The sequence below is a fragment of the Bubalus kerabau genome, chromosome 5 (genome assembly GCF_029407905.1).
Source record: "Bubalus kerabau isolate K-KA32 ecotype Philippines breed swamp buffalo chromosome 5, PCC_UOA_SB_1v2, whole genome shotgun sequence".
Taxonomy (NCBI): domain Eukaryota; kingdom Metazoa; phylum Chordata; class Mammalia; order Artiodactyla; family Bovidae; genus Bubalus; species Bubalus kerabau.
Genome location: NC_073628.1, coordinates 56,877,904 through 56,892,509, shown reverse-complemented (window position 1 = coordinate 56,892,509; position 14,606 = coordinate 56,877,904). Strand labels below are relative to the sequence as shown.

The window sequence follows — 14,606 nt, the reverse complement described above, 5'->3', positions numbered from 1 at the left end:
CTGTCACTGCAGAGATGGGGTTGTGATACTTTGGGTCAGATGAATAATGGGTGTGTCTGCTGTGGGTTTGGCCAGTGCCACATGGTTTACTGGTTTTCCTATAGTCTCCGAGGTGTTGAGATCTCTCCCTTTGGTCCTGAAAAATGGTTGGTTAGTTTTCATTCTCTGTTACCCACTCTCCTGGCAGCAGCAGTAGTCACAAAACTCATTTAGACGCACTGTTGTTACTATGGACCAGCTTTTCTTGTGGGCCCTATGAAGGGTGTTGCTATGAGCTTACTTAGACAGCCACCTGAGCTCTGAGGAGGACTGGGAGGAGAGAAAGGAAGTAAGGTGAGAGCGGATCTAGCAGGAGCCCTCGTGCTCAGGCAGAGCCTGGGGGGTAAATCCTGCAGCTGAATGGGGAAGTCCTTTTCTGCTGTCCGCCTCTGCTCTCCATGTTGAGATGAAGGGCGTTTTTAGGAATGACGGTTGCTCCTATACTATTCATGGTACTGGATTGGTCATCATATTACTGGATTTTTCTGAGTACTTAGTAGAGCCACTTACGGCTTTCTGTAGACAGTTCTCAATGAGCAAACAAATAACAAAACATTTTTTAGTCATTGCGTTGGGTATTGAGGATACAGAGAGAAATACAGTGGTTCTTCCTGCCTTTGATAATTATAAACGTACGACTAGAATAGTCTGAAGAGGTGAGCAAGATTTGCCGTCCCAAAATGTGTCTCTTTGGTATGAGAATTAGTTTAGGCTTGGCTGTTTTAAAGAAACAAAAAGCTCACCAAGAGTTGTTATCTTCCTCACCTTAACTGCCTAAATGAATTTGTATAGAGGGCCTATCACCAGAGCTAGCTACAGTGTAGGTATGAACTCGGTGTGATAGTTGGGGGTCAGAATCTTCTCTATGTCCGGTTGTTTCTGGATGGCCCAGCAAACATTTGTTTACCAAACGTTTACTCTTCCGTGAATTGCCTTGTTTCTCTTTGAAGACCCAGCCCCCTGCCCCCTCTCTTTGTTCCAGGATAACGTATGTATCTCATTTAACCTGTCTTTTGAAACGCTCATGTTCAGATTCCTCATGTGTATGTAATTAAATTTCATTTTCTACTGTTAATGTCAATTTAATTCTTAGCCCCAGCCAGAGGAAACTAAAAGGGTAGAGGAAAATTGTTTTTCCTCCCCGACAACTGTAGTAAATGCTGTTTAGTTGTCAGTGAGGTGTGGAGGGACTCAGGACTCCCTACTTGCTGAGTGGTCACACACGCAGGGGCTGTGTCCCCTTGCTTTTAGTTAGTAAGTCAGAAATTAGACCAGTTGTCTGGTGTTTTTCCCTCGTGCTTAATAAATGCCTTGCATAGAGTTGGGCCCTCAGTTACCGTTTTGCTTTCTCATCTCTCCCAGGAGAATAGATTTCCGTGTTTCAGTGTCTCGTATTGCTGGTGTGCTTCTGCTGACCAGGTGACGTACTTAACAGGCAGACATGAAAGGAAGAGCGTAATGAAACGCGTAAAGGGGTCTGAGTGAAAGCCAGCTTCTTTAAACCTTTTGCTGCCATTTGTTGGAGAGAAGATTTAAAATAGTTTGTAGCAGGATAGGTAGAGTTGAGGGGCTTCCCTGGTGGCTCAGTCAATAAAGAGACCACTTGCAATGCAGGAAACCTGGGTTTAATCCCTGTGTTGGGAAGATCCCTTGGAGAAGGGATAGGCTACCCACTCCAGTATTCTTGGGCTTCCCTGGTGACTCAGATGGTAAAGAATCTTCCTGCAATGTGGGAGACCTGGGTTCGATCCCTGGGTTGGGAAGATCCCCTGGATGAGGGCATGGCAGTCCCCTCCAGTATTCTTGGCTGGAGAATCCCATGGACAGAGGAGCCTGGCGGGCTGCAGTCCATGGGGTTGTAGAGTTGGACACGACTGAAGGGACGCGTGCAGGTAGAGCCAGAAGTGGGACAACCTTTTAAATGAATCTGGCCTCTCTTGCTTCAATTACATAAAATAAATAGCTTATGAATGGTTTAATGCAGCTCATGGTTACATGACTAAAGCAAATACTGTTTCAGTTGGTGCCACCCTAAATTTTAATGAAGATGTATGTATTTGGCTTCAAATACAGATCGGCTTTCTAACAGCCTAAGAACTGTGTGTCTGTGCCTTTCTGAACAAACACGAAGTTGCCTGAATCTTAGAATTGGGCAGGCACTGTCACTGAACAAGTTGGGGAGTGATTGAGTTTGGAATCGGAGAGTTCCAGTCAACAAATTTCTGGTTCCTTTTCCCAAATAGAAGTTCTCATACTTTAGGAAGCCTTTTTTTTCTCCTGAGTATTATTTGATCTGTTTTGTGGAAGCTTGCAGTATAGATGAGTGTATCCTGGAAAGATATTTCTGAGATAGATCAAATCTTCCTTGATTTGCTTGGATTTTATCCTAACAGGTAGTCCTTTCCCCTTTGTCTTACTTGGGGTCTTGTCTTCCAAAAACTGAAAGAATATGATTTGATTAGAGATACTGATCTTAATTAAGCATTCAGTGTTTTAAGAAAACAAATGACTTGGCAGCTGGGATGCTGTTACCAGCTATCAGAGAAATGAACTGGAAAAGATTCTATGCTTATGCACACTCAAATAACATTTTATTTCAATGTATGTGTGTTAAAAGACTACACACATTTAGTTACAATAAAATATGTTATAAATAAGGAAAATAAACTAAAACTGCATGTGGTAGAGTCATTTTAAAGAACCTTTCTGTGTTCAAGTATTAGGTTTTGTGTCACAAGGAAGGTTTTTATTTTGATTTGTGTTCAGTCCTTGTGGGCTTCCGAGGTAGCGCAGTGGTAAAGAATCACCCTCTCAGTGCAGGAGACACAGGATATGTGGGTTCTATCCCTGGGTTGGAAAGATCCCCTGGAGTAGGAAATGGCGACCCACTCTGGTATTCTTGCCTGGAAAAGTCCATGGATGAGGAGCCTGACAAGCTACAGTCCATGATGTCGCAAAGAGTCGTACGTGTCTGAGCATTAATGCACACATTCAGTCCTTGGACTCACGTCCCAATAGCATAGTCTTTTCTGGTTTTGTCAGTTTAATGTCCTTTGATTGAGTCCTTGTAAACTCCTTAGGCTGTCCCTCCACTGATTGAAACCGGGTCAGGAAGGGGAGATTAGGTCACTGCCACGAAATTTCTGGAAAGAAAGAACTGCTCTGGGGGCGAGCCAGAGAAGGGACTCCTGTGTGATATTTGAGAAACTTTTCCTGACTGGGATGTTTTTCTAGTATCTCCTTCCACCAAGAGCTTCCTAGAAGTTTCTTTTCTAGGAGGCTGCCATCTAATGGGATCTCTGTGTCAGTCTCTGTCTGCCCCTCCTCACTCTTCTCTCTGTACTCCTTTCTCCTTCCACCCCGTCCCTGCCCAGGCCAGCTGAGCTGCATTTCCTTCCCACCCAAGGAAGAGAAGCGCCTCCAGCAGATGGTGGACTGCCTGCCCTGCATCTTGATCCTCGGCCAGGACTGCAGTGTCAAGTGCCAGCTGCTGAACCTGCTCTTGGGGGTGCAGGTGCTTCCCACCAACAAGCTGGGCGGTGAGAACTGTAAGCTTCGGCGCCTCCGCTTCACCTATGGGACTCAGACTCGGGTCAGCCTGGCGCTCCCTGACCAGTACGAACTAGTGCACACGCTGGCTGCTCACCAGGGCACCTGGGAGACCGTCCCTGAGGAGGACCTGGAGGTGCGGGAGGACAGTGAGGACGCTGCCCGCGTTCTAGCCGAACTGGAGGTGACGATGCGCCATGCTCTCTTACAGGTACCGGTCCCGTCCTTACACGGGTGCACTCGTAGGCACCAGCTTCATTGTACCTGAGCTTTCTCAGAAAGTAGTTTGGCAGTGTGTACTGTGGGCTCTGAGCATCAGCAGATAGAGTCAAAAGAACGTGATCTGGGAAGGTGAAAACCAGACAAGGCTGTAGCAGTGCCCGTCCCTGCCTCTACTGCTGTGCTGCAAGGCCCTGGGCAGTTTGTCTAATCCCTTTCTAAAACTGAAGAATATGATACTTACATCTCAGCCTGCCTTTACAGAAAGAAGATCAGGGTTAGAAATCCTTTTTCATTTCTTAGCAGGAAGGTGTGGCTAGAATTGTCTCTAGCCATCCCTTTCTAAAAGGAACATATGATTGACGTTCTTACAGAATTGAAAACAAGTGAAGAACTTTTGAGTTTTTCCTTAGATCTGCCATCAGTTCAGAGAAGGCAATGGCACCCCACTCCAGTACTCTTGCCTGGAAAATCCCATGGACGGAGGAACCTGGTAGGCTGCAGTCCATGGGGTCGCTAAGAGTAGGACACAACTGAGCGACTTCACTTTGACTTTTCACTTTCATGCACTGGAGAAGGAAATGGCAACCCATTCCAGTGTTCTTGCCTGGGGAATCCCAGGGATGGGGGAGCCTGGTGGGCTGCCATCTATGGGGTCGCACAGAGTCGGACACGACTGAAGCGACTTGGCAGCAGCAGCAGCAGCCATCATTTACTAAGTGAGCCAGGTCATGTCTCCTACTTTCTAAGGGACTTCAGAACATGAGGACAGATCTGGCTCAAATAAAGAGATCCTATCAACTGAAGAATATGTCTGTTTCTCTCTTGAAGTAAACTCCCGAAGAGGACACAAGTCTTATGGCATTTCCTAAAAGATAATATTATCTGTCTGGTATTTATATCTCTACCTAGGAAGGACTTGTCTCTTGTGCAAGACTTTCCTTGCTACTGTATAGCTAGGACTAGACTATTTTATTAGACCAAAAGGTGACAGGCACAGCATGTGAATGTGTCAGGAGCATGGGATTGGGCAGAGAAGGTGCCTATGTCAAGGATCAGGAGCTGGCAGGAATAAAAGAAGCAGACATTCTCAGAGAGTTTGTCACCTTGATTAGCTGTGCCAGGAAGGAGGGGCTCATTTGGCAGGACTTGGAGAGTACTATCTTCTTCGCTTCACCTACTCCTGTTCTAGAAGGCTTGGTCTCTCAGTCAGTGCAGTGAGGCCTTTGATTGTCGCTTTGGCTTATGATTCTCTGGAAGTAGAAACTGTCATCTCGTTTCTTTCCAGAGTCCAGTTATCTTTTATCTCAATAAATGCTAGAGGGATTTAGTATACAAGCCAGCATTTTCTCTCAGCTCAGTTTCACTGGTGGCTTTCCTCTGTGTTCAGACTGAGAGCGTGCACTTCTTAGCTCCAAGACAACGCGAGAGTTCTCGAGTGACTCTGGCTGTGACCCTTGTTTATTGACTGAGCCTGCTCGGTTGGCTCATAAGCTTTGTAAGTGTATGATCCAAGCACAGTCTATAGTATTCTGTTCTGGTCTAGTTACTTCAGTTTCCAAGAGCTCAGTGGTTTTCAAACTTGTTTAGATTTTAATTCATGCTCAGAAATAGCATTTTATTATTAGGACCGACTACATATATACATGTGTGCATTTGGAATAAAATTCCATGAAACAGAACTTTCGCTTCTTGCAAAATACACTGATATTTTCTTCTCTATTCTATTTGACTTCATTTTTTTGAAAAATGATAGCAACCCACTAAATTGTTGATCTGACAATGTATTCTGACCTACAGCTTAAAAAACCCTGTTAAATAGCTGAAATGACTGCTCTTGGTTGGGTGGTGATTTTTCCTGTTCTTGAGTTTTAAAAACAGTCTTGGAGTGCTCGCTTCGGCAGCACATATACTAAAATTGGAACGATACAGAGAAGATTAGCATGGCCCCTGCGCAAGGATGACACGCAAATTCGTGAAGCGTTCCATATTTAAACAAAACAAAACAAAACAAAACAAAAACAGTCTTGGAGTGTGAACAAAGCCATCTGTAGGACAGGTGCAGTATTTGATTGATTTCTCTGTGTCCCTTCATTTTGTTGGTTTTGATTTTTAATGCTCATTTACTTTTGTCCCATGAGCTAGGCTGATAAAATAAAGTCACAGAAGAGAAAGTGAGAGCTATTTCCCAAGTGTGTGTGTGTGAGTCACTCAGTCATGTCTGTGTGTCTGTGTGAGTCGCTCAGTCATGTCTGACTCTTTGCGACCCCATAGATTGTAGCCTGCAAGGCTCCTCTGCCCATGAGATTCTCGAGGCAAGAATACTGGAGTGGGTTGCCATTTCCTTCTCCAGGGGATCTTCCTGACCCAGGGATCGAACCCTGGTCTCCTGCATTACAGGCAGATCTTTTACCATCTGAGCCACCAGGGAAGCCATGAGCGCATGTCTTACTGGTGAGAGTTCCCAGCGATGCTCAAGGAATACATTGTTGTTGTTTAGTCGTTCAGTTGTGTCCGATTCTGGGACCCCATGGACTATAGCCCACAAGGCTCCTCTGTCCATGGAATTTCCCAGGCAAGAATACTGGAGTGAGTTCCCATTTCCTTCTCCAGGGGATCTTCCCGACCCAGAGATTGAATCCCCATCTCCTGCATTGGCAGGCAGATTCTTTACCACTGAGCCACGAGGGAAACCCCCGTGTATATATAGTAAGCACTCAAACTGAGTTAACAATTAAGAAGGCTACTTGGCTGGGAGGGAAGTTAAGATACCTAACCAGTTTTCTCTGCATGGTTGAAATATGTATAGATTCCCTTTCATGAGAAATATCCTTCTCTTTTCTTGAAGAACTTTCTAGCCTCCCGTGTTCTGTTTATGTGGTTTGTGAGGCTTCTATAGTAATGTTTCTTTGGATCTGCTTTATACGGCAGTGATTTTGATGTGGAAACAGCCACGGACCCCCGCATTTCTAACTTTAGAACCCCCCTGATGGTGGCCTCAGAGGGGCCTTAGCCTCTGCGGCCTCAGGCTCTGCTCTGCCACCGTCGTCAGACTCCTGTCTCCATTGGCTTACTGCTGGGAGCATTTCCTAAGCTACCTTGAAGATTTTTCTTGCCAGTGAGAAAGATCTTTTTTTTAGCTCCAGTTATATTTAGAACCAGAGAATTAGCTCTAAACAGCCCTTCAATTTGGTTCCTAAAAGGGGTCGTAAAGAAAGGAAACGTTTAGCTAAAGGAAACCAAGATTGAATTAGGGGAAATGTGATGTTCATTTTTAACTGTCAAATTACTTAAGCAGAATTTCCCCTTACCCTCTTACACAATGGTCATTCTTCTAATATGTTACTTTAAAGTCCTCATAAATTAGCCATTTTCAATTTGTTTCAGAGTAGGGCAACTCACATGGAACCCATACCACATGGTACCCACATGAAATACTACAGTATTCCCAGTTTTTGAGCTCTGGGTCCCCTGAGATTCTCAGTTCATAATTCAATAATAGAGGAATACTGTCAAGCCATTAGTTCCTGAAACCTCATTTAGTGTCAAAACATGGTCATTTTCCAGTTGGCAGTACATTTCACCCTTCTCCATGTTCATTAGTTTTGTCTTCATGTACATCCTTCCCCATCCTAACCTTCACCCCCTTTCTGGTGTATATCTCAGCTCCTTTTCTTTTTTGTTCCATTTACAAGTCCAGTGGCACACAGTCGTCTGCCTTAGAATTGCCTCAGTCTGATGTATGTGAGCCTAGCTGTGTTTTTCCCTATGAACACCTATAAGAGAAGGAATAAAAGGAAACGAGGTGGTTGCGCGTCCTCGGCCTGAGATGGGACTCCTGCGGCCCAGCGGCGGCTTCTCCCCTTTGACGGCTGTTGCTCAGCCCTCAGCACTCTGCTCTCGCCGGTCGCGTGTGTGCCCTCCCAGGTGTCCTGGCCCCGCGGGAAGACACGTGTGTCGCGTGGCCGCGGGGCTGTCACGTCATGGTGCCTGGCTCCTGGTGATGTCTGGGAAGGGGTACTTCAGGGAACGGAAGTACACTGATGTTTCCAAGAAAGGTCTAATGACTTGCAAATAAACTTATTTTTTTTCTTTGCTACTTTGAACTCTAATGAGTTGAAATAGTTAAATTTTCTCTTTATAACCCTCAGTAGCCATCAATGGAAGTAATCTATTTGTCATTTCATAGTGACATTGATATTTTTACTTTTTAATCTTTAAAAATTAAAAGCTGTTTTATTTGGTATATAATTTTTTAGTTGATTTGCAGTGTTGTACAGCAAAGTGATTCAGTCCTATATGTATGTATGTATCTGTCTGTATATATGTTCTTTTTCAAACTCTTTTCCGTTATGGTTTTCTGCAGGATGTTGAATGTAGTTCTCGGTGCTATACAGTAGAAGCCTCTTGTTTCTCTGTTTTACATATAGTAGTTTGTGTCTGCTCATCCCAAACTCTCACTTAGTTTATTCCTCCTCACCCACTTTCCTCTTTGGTGACCAGAAGTTTGTTTTCTTTGTCTGTGAGTCTGTTTATGTTTCATAAATAAGTTTATCTGTATCATATCTTAGATTCTACATATAAGTGACACCATATGGCATTTATCTTTCTGATTTCTTTCACTTGGTGTGATGCTCTCTAGCTCCATCCATGTTGCTGCCAATGGCACTATTCCATTCTTTTTTATGGCCGAGGAGAAGTGTACGTTGTGTATATGTACCACATCTTTATCTATTCCTCTGTGGGTGGACGCTTGGGTTGCTCCTGTGTCTTGGCTTTTGTAAATAGTGCTACTGTGAACACTAGGGTGCCTGTGTCTTTTCAGATCAGAGTTTTCTCTGGACATATGCCCAGCAGTGGGACTGCTGAATCATAGGGCAACTCTATTTTTGGTTTTTTAAGGAACTTCCATACTGTTCTCCATAGTGGCTATACTAATTTACATTCCTACCAAGAGTGTAGGAGGCTTCTCCACACCGTCTTCACCATTTGTTATTTGTAGAGTTTTTAATGATGGCCCTTCTGACTGGTGTGCGATGGTACCTTACTGTAGTTTTATTCTGCTGTTGTGATCTATTTTTTAAAAAATTTTTATTGGCGTATAGGTGATGTATAATGTTGTGTTAGTTTCGGAGTACAGCAAAGTGAATCAGTTATACGTATAACCATTCTTTAGATTCTTTTCCCATACAGGTCCTTACAGAGTGCTGAGTAGAGCTCCCTGTGCTGTAATATGTGATAGTAGGTCCTGTGATGTGTGTGTCAGTCACAGTCTCTCAGTTTATCCCTCCCCCTGTTTTCCTCTCTGGTAATCCTAAATTTGTTTTCTACATCTGTGACTCCATTTCTGTTCTGTAAATAAGTTTATTTGTACCATTTTTGTTTAGATTCCACACATAAGCAATATATATGATATTTGTCTTTCCCTACCCGACTTACTTCACTCAGTATGACAATCTCTAGGTCCATCCATGTTGCTGCAAATGGTAATGTTTTATTCTTTCTTAAGGCTGAGTGATATTCCACTGTATGAGTGTACTGTATCCTCTTTATCCATTCCTCTGTCATCTCCTTATAGTTTTGATTTGCACCTCTCTAATAATTAGCGATGTTGAGCATCTTTTCATGTGTCTATTGGCCATCTATATCTCTTCTTTGGAGAAACCTGTATTTACGTCTTCTCATTTTTTGATTGGGTCATTTGTATTTTTGGTTATTGAGTTATGTGAGCTATATGTGTATTTTGGACATTAAACCCTTGTCAGTCACATCATTTGCAAATATTTTCTCTCAGTCTGTATATTGTCTTTTCATTTTGATTATTGATTATTCATATTGATTATTCTTTTCATTTTGCTGTGGAAAAGCTTATAGGTTTGATTAGGTCCCATCTGTTTATTTTTGCTTTTATTTCTATTGCCTTGGGATTCTGACTCATGAGCTTTCAGGACACTACTTTGCTGAAGAGACAGTCTTTCTCCATTGTATATCTTGCTTCCTTTGTTGGAAATTAATTGACCATAGGTGTGTGGGTCTGTTTCTAAGCTCTCTGTTCTGTCCATACAGACACTGTTTTTTGTTTTTTTTTTAATTTCTCATCAGTTAATACTTTCACAACCCCAAATCAAAGTAAAAATGACAAGTTTATGCAAAATTTAAACCCCCAAATTCATTAAACATTGTTGCTAGAAAACCGTCTTCTTTCAAGTTTTGTTTAATTTTTGGCATTTGTTTTGGTGCCTTATGAAACTAAATTTGTTAAGTGTTGCTTACTAAGTTAGATACTATGTCTTCTCTGGAATGTATCTCGATTGAAAGGTAAACCATATGAAAGAAGTTTGGGTGATAGTCTTTTATCTGACAGTAAGTGGGTACTTTTGGAAAAGAGAGTATATGGAATTAGGTCAAAGATGGCCATTTCCAAGGGAAAAAGAACAAAGTTGGAGTAATATGTATAAGAGAAATAAAGAATGGTATTCTAAAAATATATATTAAAATAAAGAAACCATTATTTTATGGGGCAAAAAGAAAGGGGAACTAAAAGTAATGTGTTAAAAAAGGATTTGGGAAGTTCAGGCAAATGCTGAATATAAGTTCCTTCTAGGCAGTAATTCTATGTTCTTTGAATTCAGCATCTCTCTGCCTTCCCTTAACACACACTAACATACATAGTGAAATACAACCAATACATTGCTCTTTGTTAACAAACCTGGTAATAACTTACTATAGGTTAATTTACCTATTAAGGATATGTATGCTTTAAAGGCACGATTCTTTTTAAAATCCCATGCTCGCTGTAGTAGCCTTGATCCCTCTTAAAAAGACTAGCTTAAAGGGCTATTTTCTCAATTCACCACCACTTGTTCACTTTTGGCCTTCCAAGGTTAGCTCTTTGGGAGAAAATCTGGCAGAGATTATGGTCTTAATCTTCCTTTTTTGAGCAGAGCAGGGCTTTTTACTTGTTGCCAACATATACTTTTAACACAGAAAGCTAGGACTGTTAGAGTCCCTGAAATCATCTTGTCCATCCTTTATTCTTCTCTCAGAACTTCCCTAACATCAGGCCAGACAATTCCTGACACAGTGGACCTCAGTCACTGTTTATACACGGTCTTTGTAGTCAGGTGAGCCTGGATTTACATCCTGGCTTTGTTACTTAACTGTGTGACTGTGGTCCTAGGGCATCCCCCATTTGTAAAACCGAAGTAGTAATCCATGTGTTTTAGCGCTGGTGTGAGGCTAGGTGTAAAGCATCTAGCACAGTGTCTGGCCCATAGTAAGCCTCCCTTTGAATGAATTGAGAGGAGGATTTCCTCTCTCAGCCACCCATATGTTCCCTGACAGCCATCCATATTGGGTCTCCTTCCATTGTGAGACTTAAGTCCTTCTGGTTCCTACTTACCTAGACTTATTATTGTGCTCCATTTAGAAGCAAAGTTCTTCATAATTATTATGAAGTACTTTTGTAATAAAATGAAAGAAGAGAGAGATGTTATAAAAGTAAAAAAAAATACAGAAGTTAAAGTTATAAAGTTAAAAGGTAACTTTTAACTTTCTTCAGACATTTCTTTCTTCTCCATTCTTCTGTTGTCTTTCTTGATGAGTCTAGTAAATGGTGAGAGAATTCACATTCCTAATTTTGTATCTGTGGGCACCTGGATGTTTGAATATCCACACAGTAGGAGGCTATTCAGTACCTTCTTGTCAACTTGTGTGTTATCTGATTCATCACAATATGAAATCAGATAGTTTTGATCCTGGAGGGCTTCATGCTTGTGAGTTGAGATGCACATCTAAAGCCTTTGCTTTGATGTGTTTGGGATCATAAACACACTTCCGCTTTTAGCATGATGGTCTCATGCTTTCTGTGGCTAGTTGAGGGCTTTGGTTGGGATTATGGTTTTTCTCAAGTCTTGTTCTGATCTGTAAGTTACCACTCCCTACTTTTACTGGCTAGGGAGATGAGCTAGTATCCATTTTATGTGGACTGCTAGGGTGAAGCCCTGGGTTGGCACAGCTGCTTGTGGCCTATTATATTCTAGAAAGCAGCTCAGTCACAGCTCCCCACTGGAGAGAGTTCAGATCAAGAGTCAGGGTATTTTCTACAGTGTAACAGGAAGAGGGGGTATGCATGGACTGTGTGTGCTCAGTGGTGTGACTCTCTGCAACACTGTGGAGGAATGTATTTGCCTTACTGTATAATTGACGTTTAAGAGTGATAGTGATTTCAGAGAACTGTACACAAATGAGGAAGAATCAACCCTGTGTAAAATGGGGAAAACCTCCTATTGTTCTGTGATAGTGGGCATGGGAGGAGAATTGATGGTGATGGTTGATAGAATATGGAGACAGGGACTGGAGTCCGGGATGTGTCCGTTGTTATGCAAGGGGTAGGACCTAGTTATGTGCTGCTTTTCTGTGTGATGGAATGAGGTTGCAGAGCTGTAGGCAAAGACACTCATGACCTATCTGAGTGTATGATCGTCTTCTGTTTGAACTGTTGGTTAAGACGACCATCCTTAGCAATCGCTGAGGGTGTAATGTACTGTGAGCCATAGAGTAAGAGTCCTCACCAGTCAGAGCCAGTATTCTTAGGAAGTGGTCAGGCTTCAGTGACTGAACCATTTCTTCTTGGCATTTATGATACTGTAATTGTATATTAAAAAAAAACAACCAAAGAGGAAAATCCTGGTGTTTGCAGAGTAGCAGTTTGCTTTTTTATTATATTCTCTTAATCTTGCCAAGAGAATTGATGGTAATATATCAGCTTCTGTAGATTCCACAGATTTGTGCAGATATATTATAAAAGAGACATCTCTTTAGGAATTTTCTGCAACTCAAAACGGGAATTATGGCGTACTCTTCTGATTCCCTGGATTCTTCTTCTGTGACTGATTTCAGAGCAAAATGCTTCCTCATTGCTTCATTCTTAGAGTAGACGCAAACAGCAGTTCCAGATAAATGTGTGAGATATGGGTTAAAAAATAGACAGTTTTACATATGATGATTGAAAATGGTTTTGAGCAAATAGTAAAGGCATCATTCATTCATCCAGTAATTACACATTTATTTATTGAATGCTCAGTAAGTGCAAACACTGTTCTAAGTGCCAGGAAGGAGTACAGCCTTCCATGAAATAGTCTGAGGTCAGTCTTCTCTCTCAGGTGGCTGTAATATATGGGCCAAGAACAGGGCTCATCCTCTCTGTGAATTTTTTTCACTCCCTGTCTCCAGGAGACAGTGCGGCTTCCCTTTTTGTTTATAACTGTCAGGCATGAGTCATCTCTTTGCCGTGAGTATTGCAGAATCATGTATCACATTCCAGTCTAGTTTGTACTGTTGCCAGGGTCTCAGCAGCAGCTCTTTTTGCCTGTCTTCCAACAGTCAAGATAGTCAGAACAATGAGACCGGCTACACAAATTAATTAACTGGGGAATGGAGAAGAGAGAGCATGGTACTTGTTTTCTATCCATTTTTGTTTGTACAAGATACATTTAGGAGTAGTACTTTCCCTCTAGGTGCCAATGCACCAGGCAGTATCTGCCATCAGAGTTCATTTTAGGGGGATTTTTAAAGCTTGATGTACAGCTGATGTATAGTATTATGTAAGTTACAGGTAGAAAACGTAGTGGTTCACAATTTTTAAAGGTTATATTCCATTTATAGTTATTTATAAAATATGGGCTATATTCCCTGAAGCTTATTATTTTATACACAGAAGTTTGTACCTCATAATCCCCTACCCCAATCTTTCCCATCTCTCCTTCCTTGTCCGCACTGGTAACCACTAGTTTTTTCTCGGTACCTGTGTATCTGTTTCCTTTTTGTTATAATCACTAGCTTGTTTTATTTCTTAAATGCCGCATGTACGTGAGATCATACAGTGTTTGTCTTTCTGTGTCCGTTTCACTTAGCACAGTGCCCTCCAGGTCCATCCATGTTGCTGCAGATGGCCAAATTTCATTCTTTTTATGGCTGAGTAGTATTCCACTGTATGTGTATGTGTGTGTGTGTGTATTATGTAGTGAAAGTGTTAGTTGCTCAGTCATCTAACTCTTTGTGACCCCATAAACTGTAGCCCACCAGGTTCCTCCGTCCGTGTAATTCTCCGGGCAAGAATACTGGAGTGGGTAGCCATTCCCTTCTCCAGGGGGTCTTCCAGTCCCATGGATCGAACCCAGGTCCTCCTGCATTGCAGACAGATTTTTTTACCATCTGAACCACCAGGGAGGTATAGGTAGGGGTGTGTGTGTGTGTACATATATACACCACATCCTCTCTATCCACTGAATCCTTTTTTTTTTTTTCCAAAAATGAATTTGCATTTGTGAGCAAATAAAGTCGGCTCTCCTTTACAAAGGATATTGGTTCTACAAGTGGACTTGGCAGCTTTGGCTGACAGTTCTGTTGCACACATAAAATGGTCCTTTGAGAAAAACCTGGAAATTCACTTTAAAATTTTAAGAAAATCCATCAAATAAACAAGCAGCAAAATTCTTCCTGAAAACTTTCTAAACAATACTTACTTTGGTTTAAATATTTAGACTTTTTTCTCTTAATATTTCTCTAATAAGTTTGATTGATTTATATCTTTAAAAAGATATATTTAAGACAGAAGCCATTTAAAAAAATTTTTTTAAGCCACTGTCACCTATAATTATCTTGTTATAACTTTTCATTTCTTGAAATTCTCTTCTAGTCTGTAATTACTATATGTGATTAGAATGTTGGCATTTAAGCGATTGCATGCTATACTTTGGACCTTAAATGTCCTTATGTACCCTCTTTTTTGAATGTGC

At 41.8% G+C, this 14,606-nt stretch overlaps 1 protein-coding gene and 1 non-coding gene across 5 annotated transcripts in view; both read left to right on the top strand.

Annotated features, from left to right (window-relative positions):
* The window catches only part of DSTYK (dual serine/threonine and tyrosine protein kinase), a 58,121-nt gene that overhangs the window by 19,758 nt on the left and 23,757 nt on the right, over positions 1 to 14,606 (top strand). For all 4 annotated transcript variants that reach the window (XM_055581735.1, XM_055581734.1, XM_055581737.1 and 1 more), the window contains exon 2: positions 3,414 to 3,799. In XM_055581735.1, the coding sequence (XP_055437710.1) occupies positions 3,414 to 3,799 (386 nt within the window). The remainder of the gene's footprint in view (positions 1 to 3,413; positions 3,800 to 14,606) is intronic.
* On the top strand, positions 5,696 to 5,802 carry LOC129654432 (U6 spliceosomal RNA). The gene has a single exon (XR_008715497.1). It is a non-coding gene; the product is annotated as a U6 spliceosomal RNA (small nuclear RNA).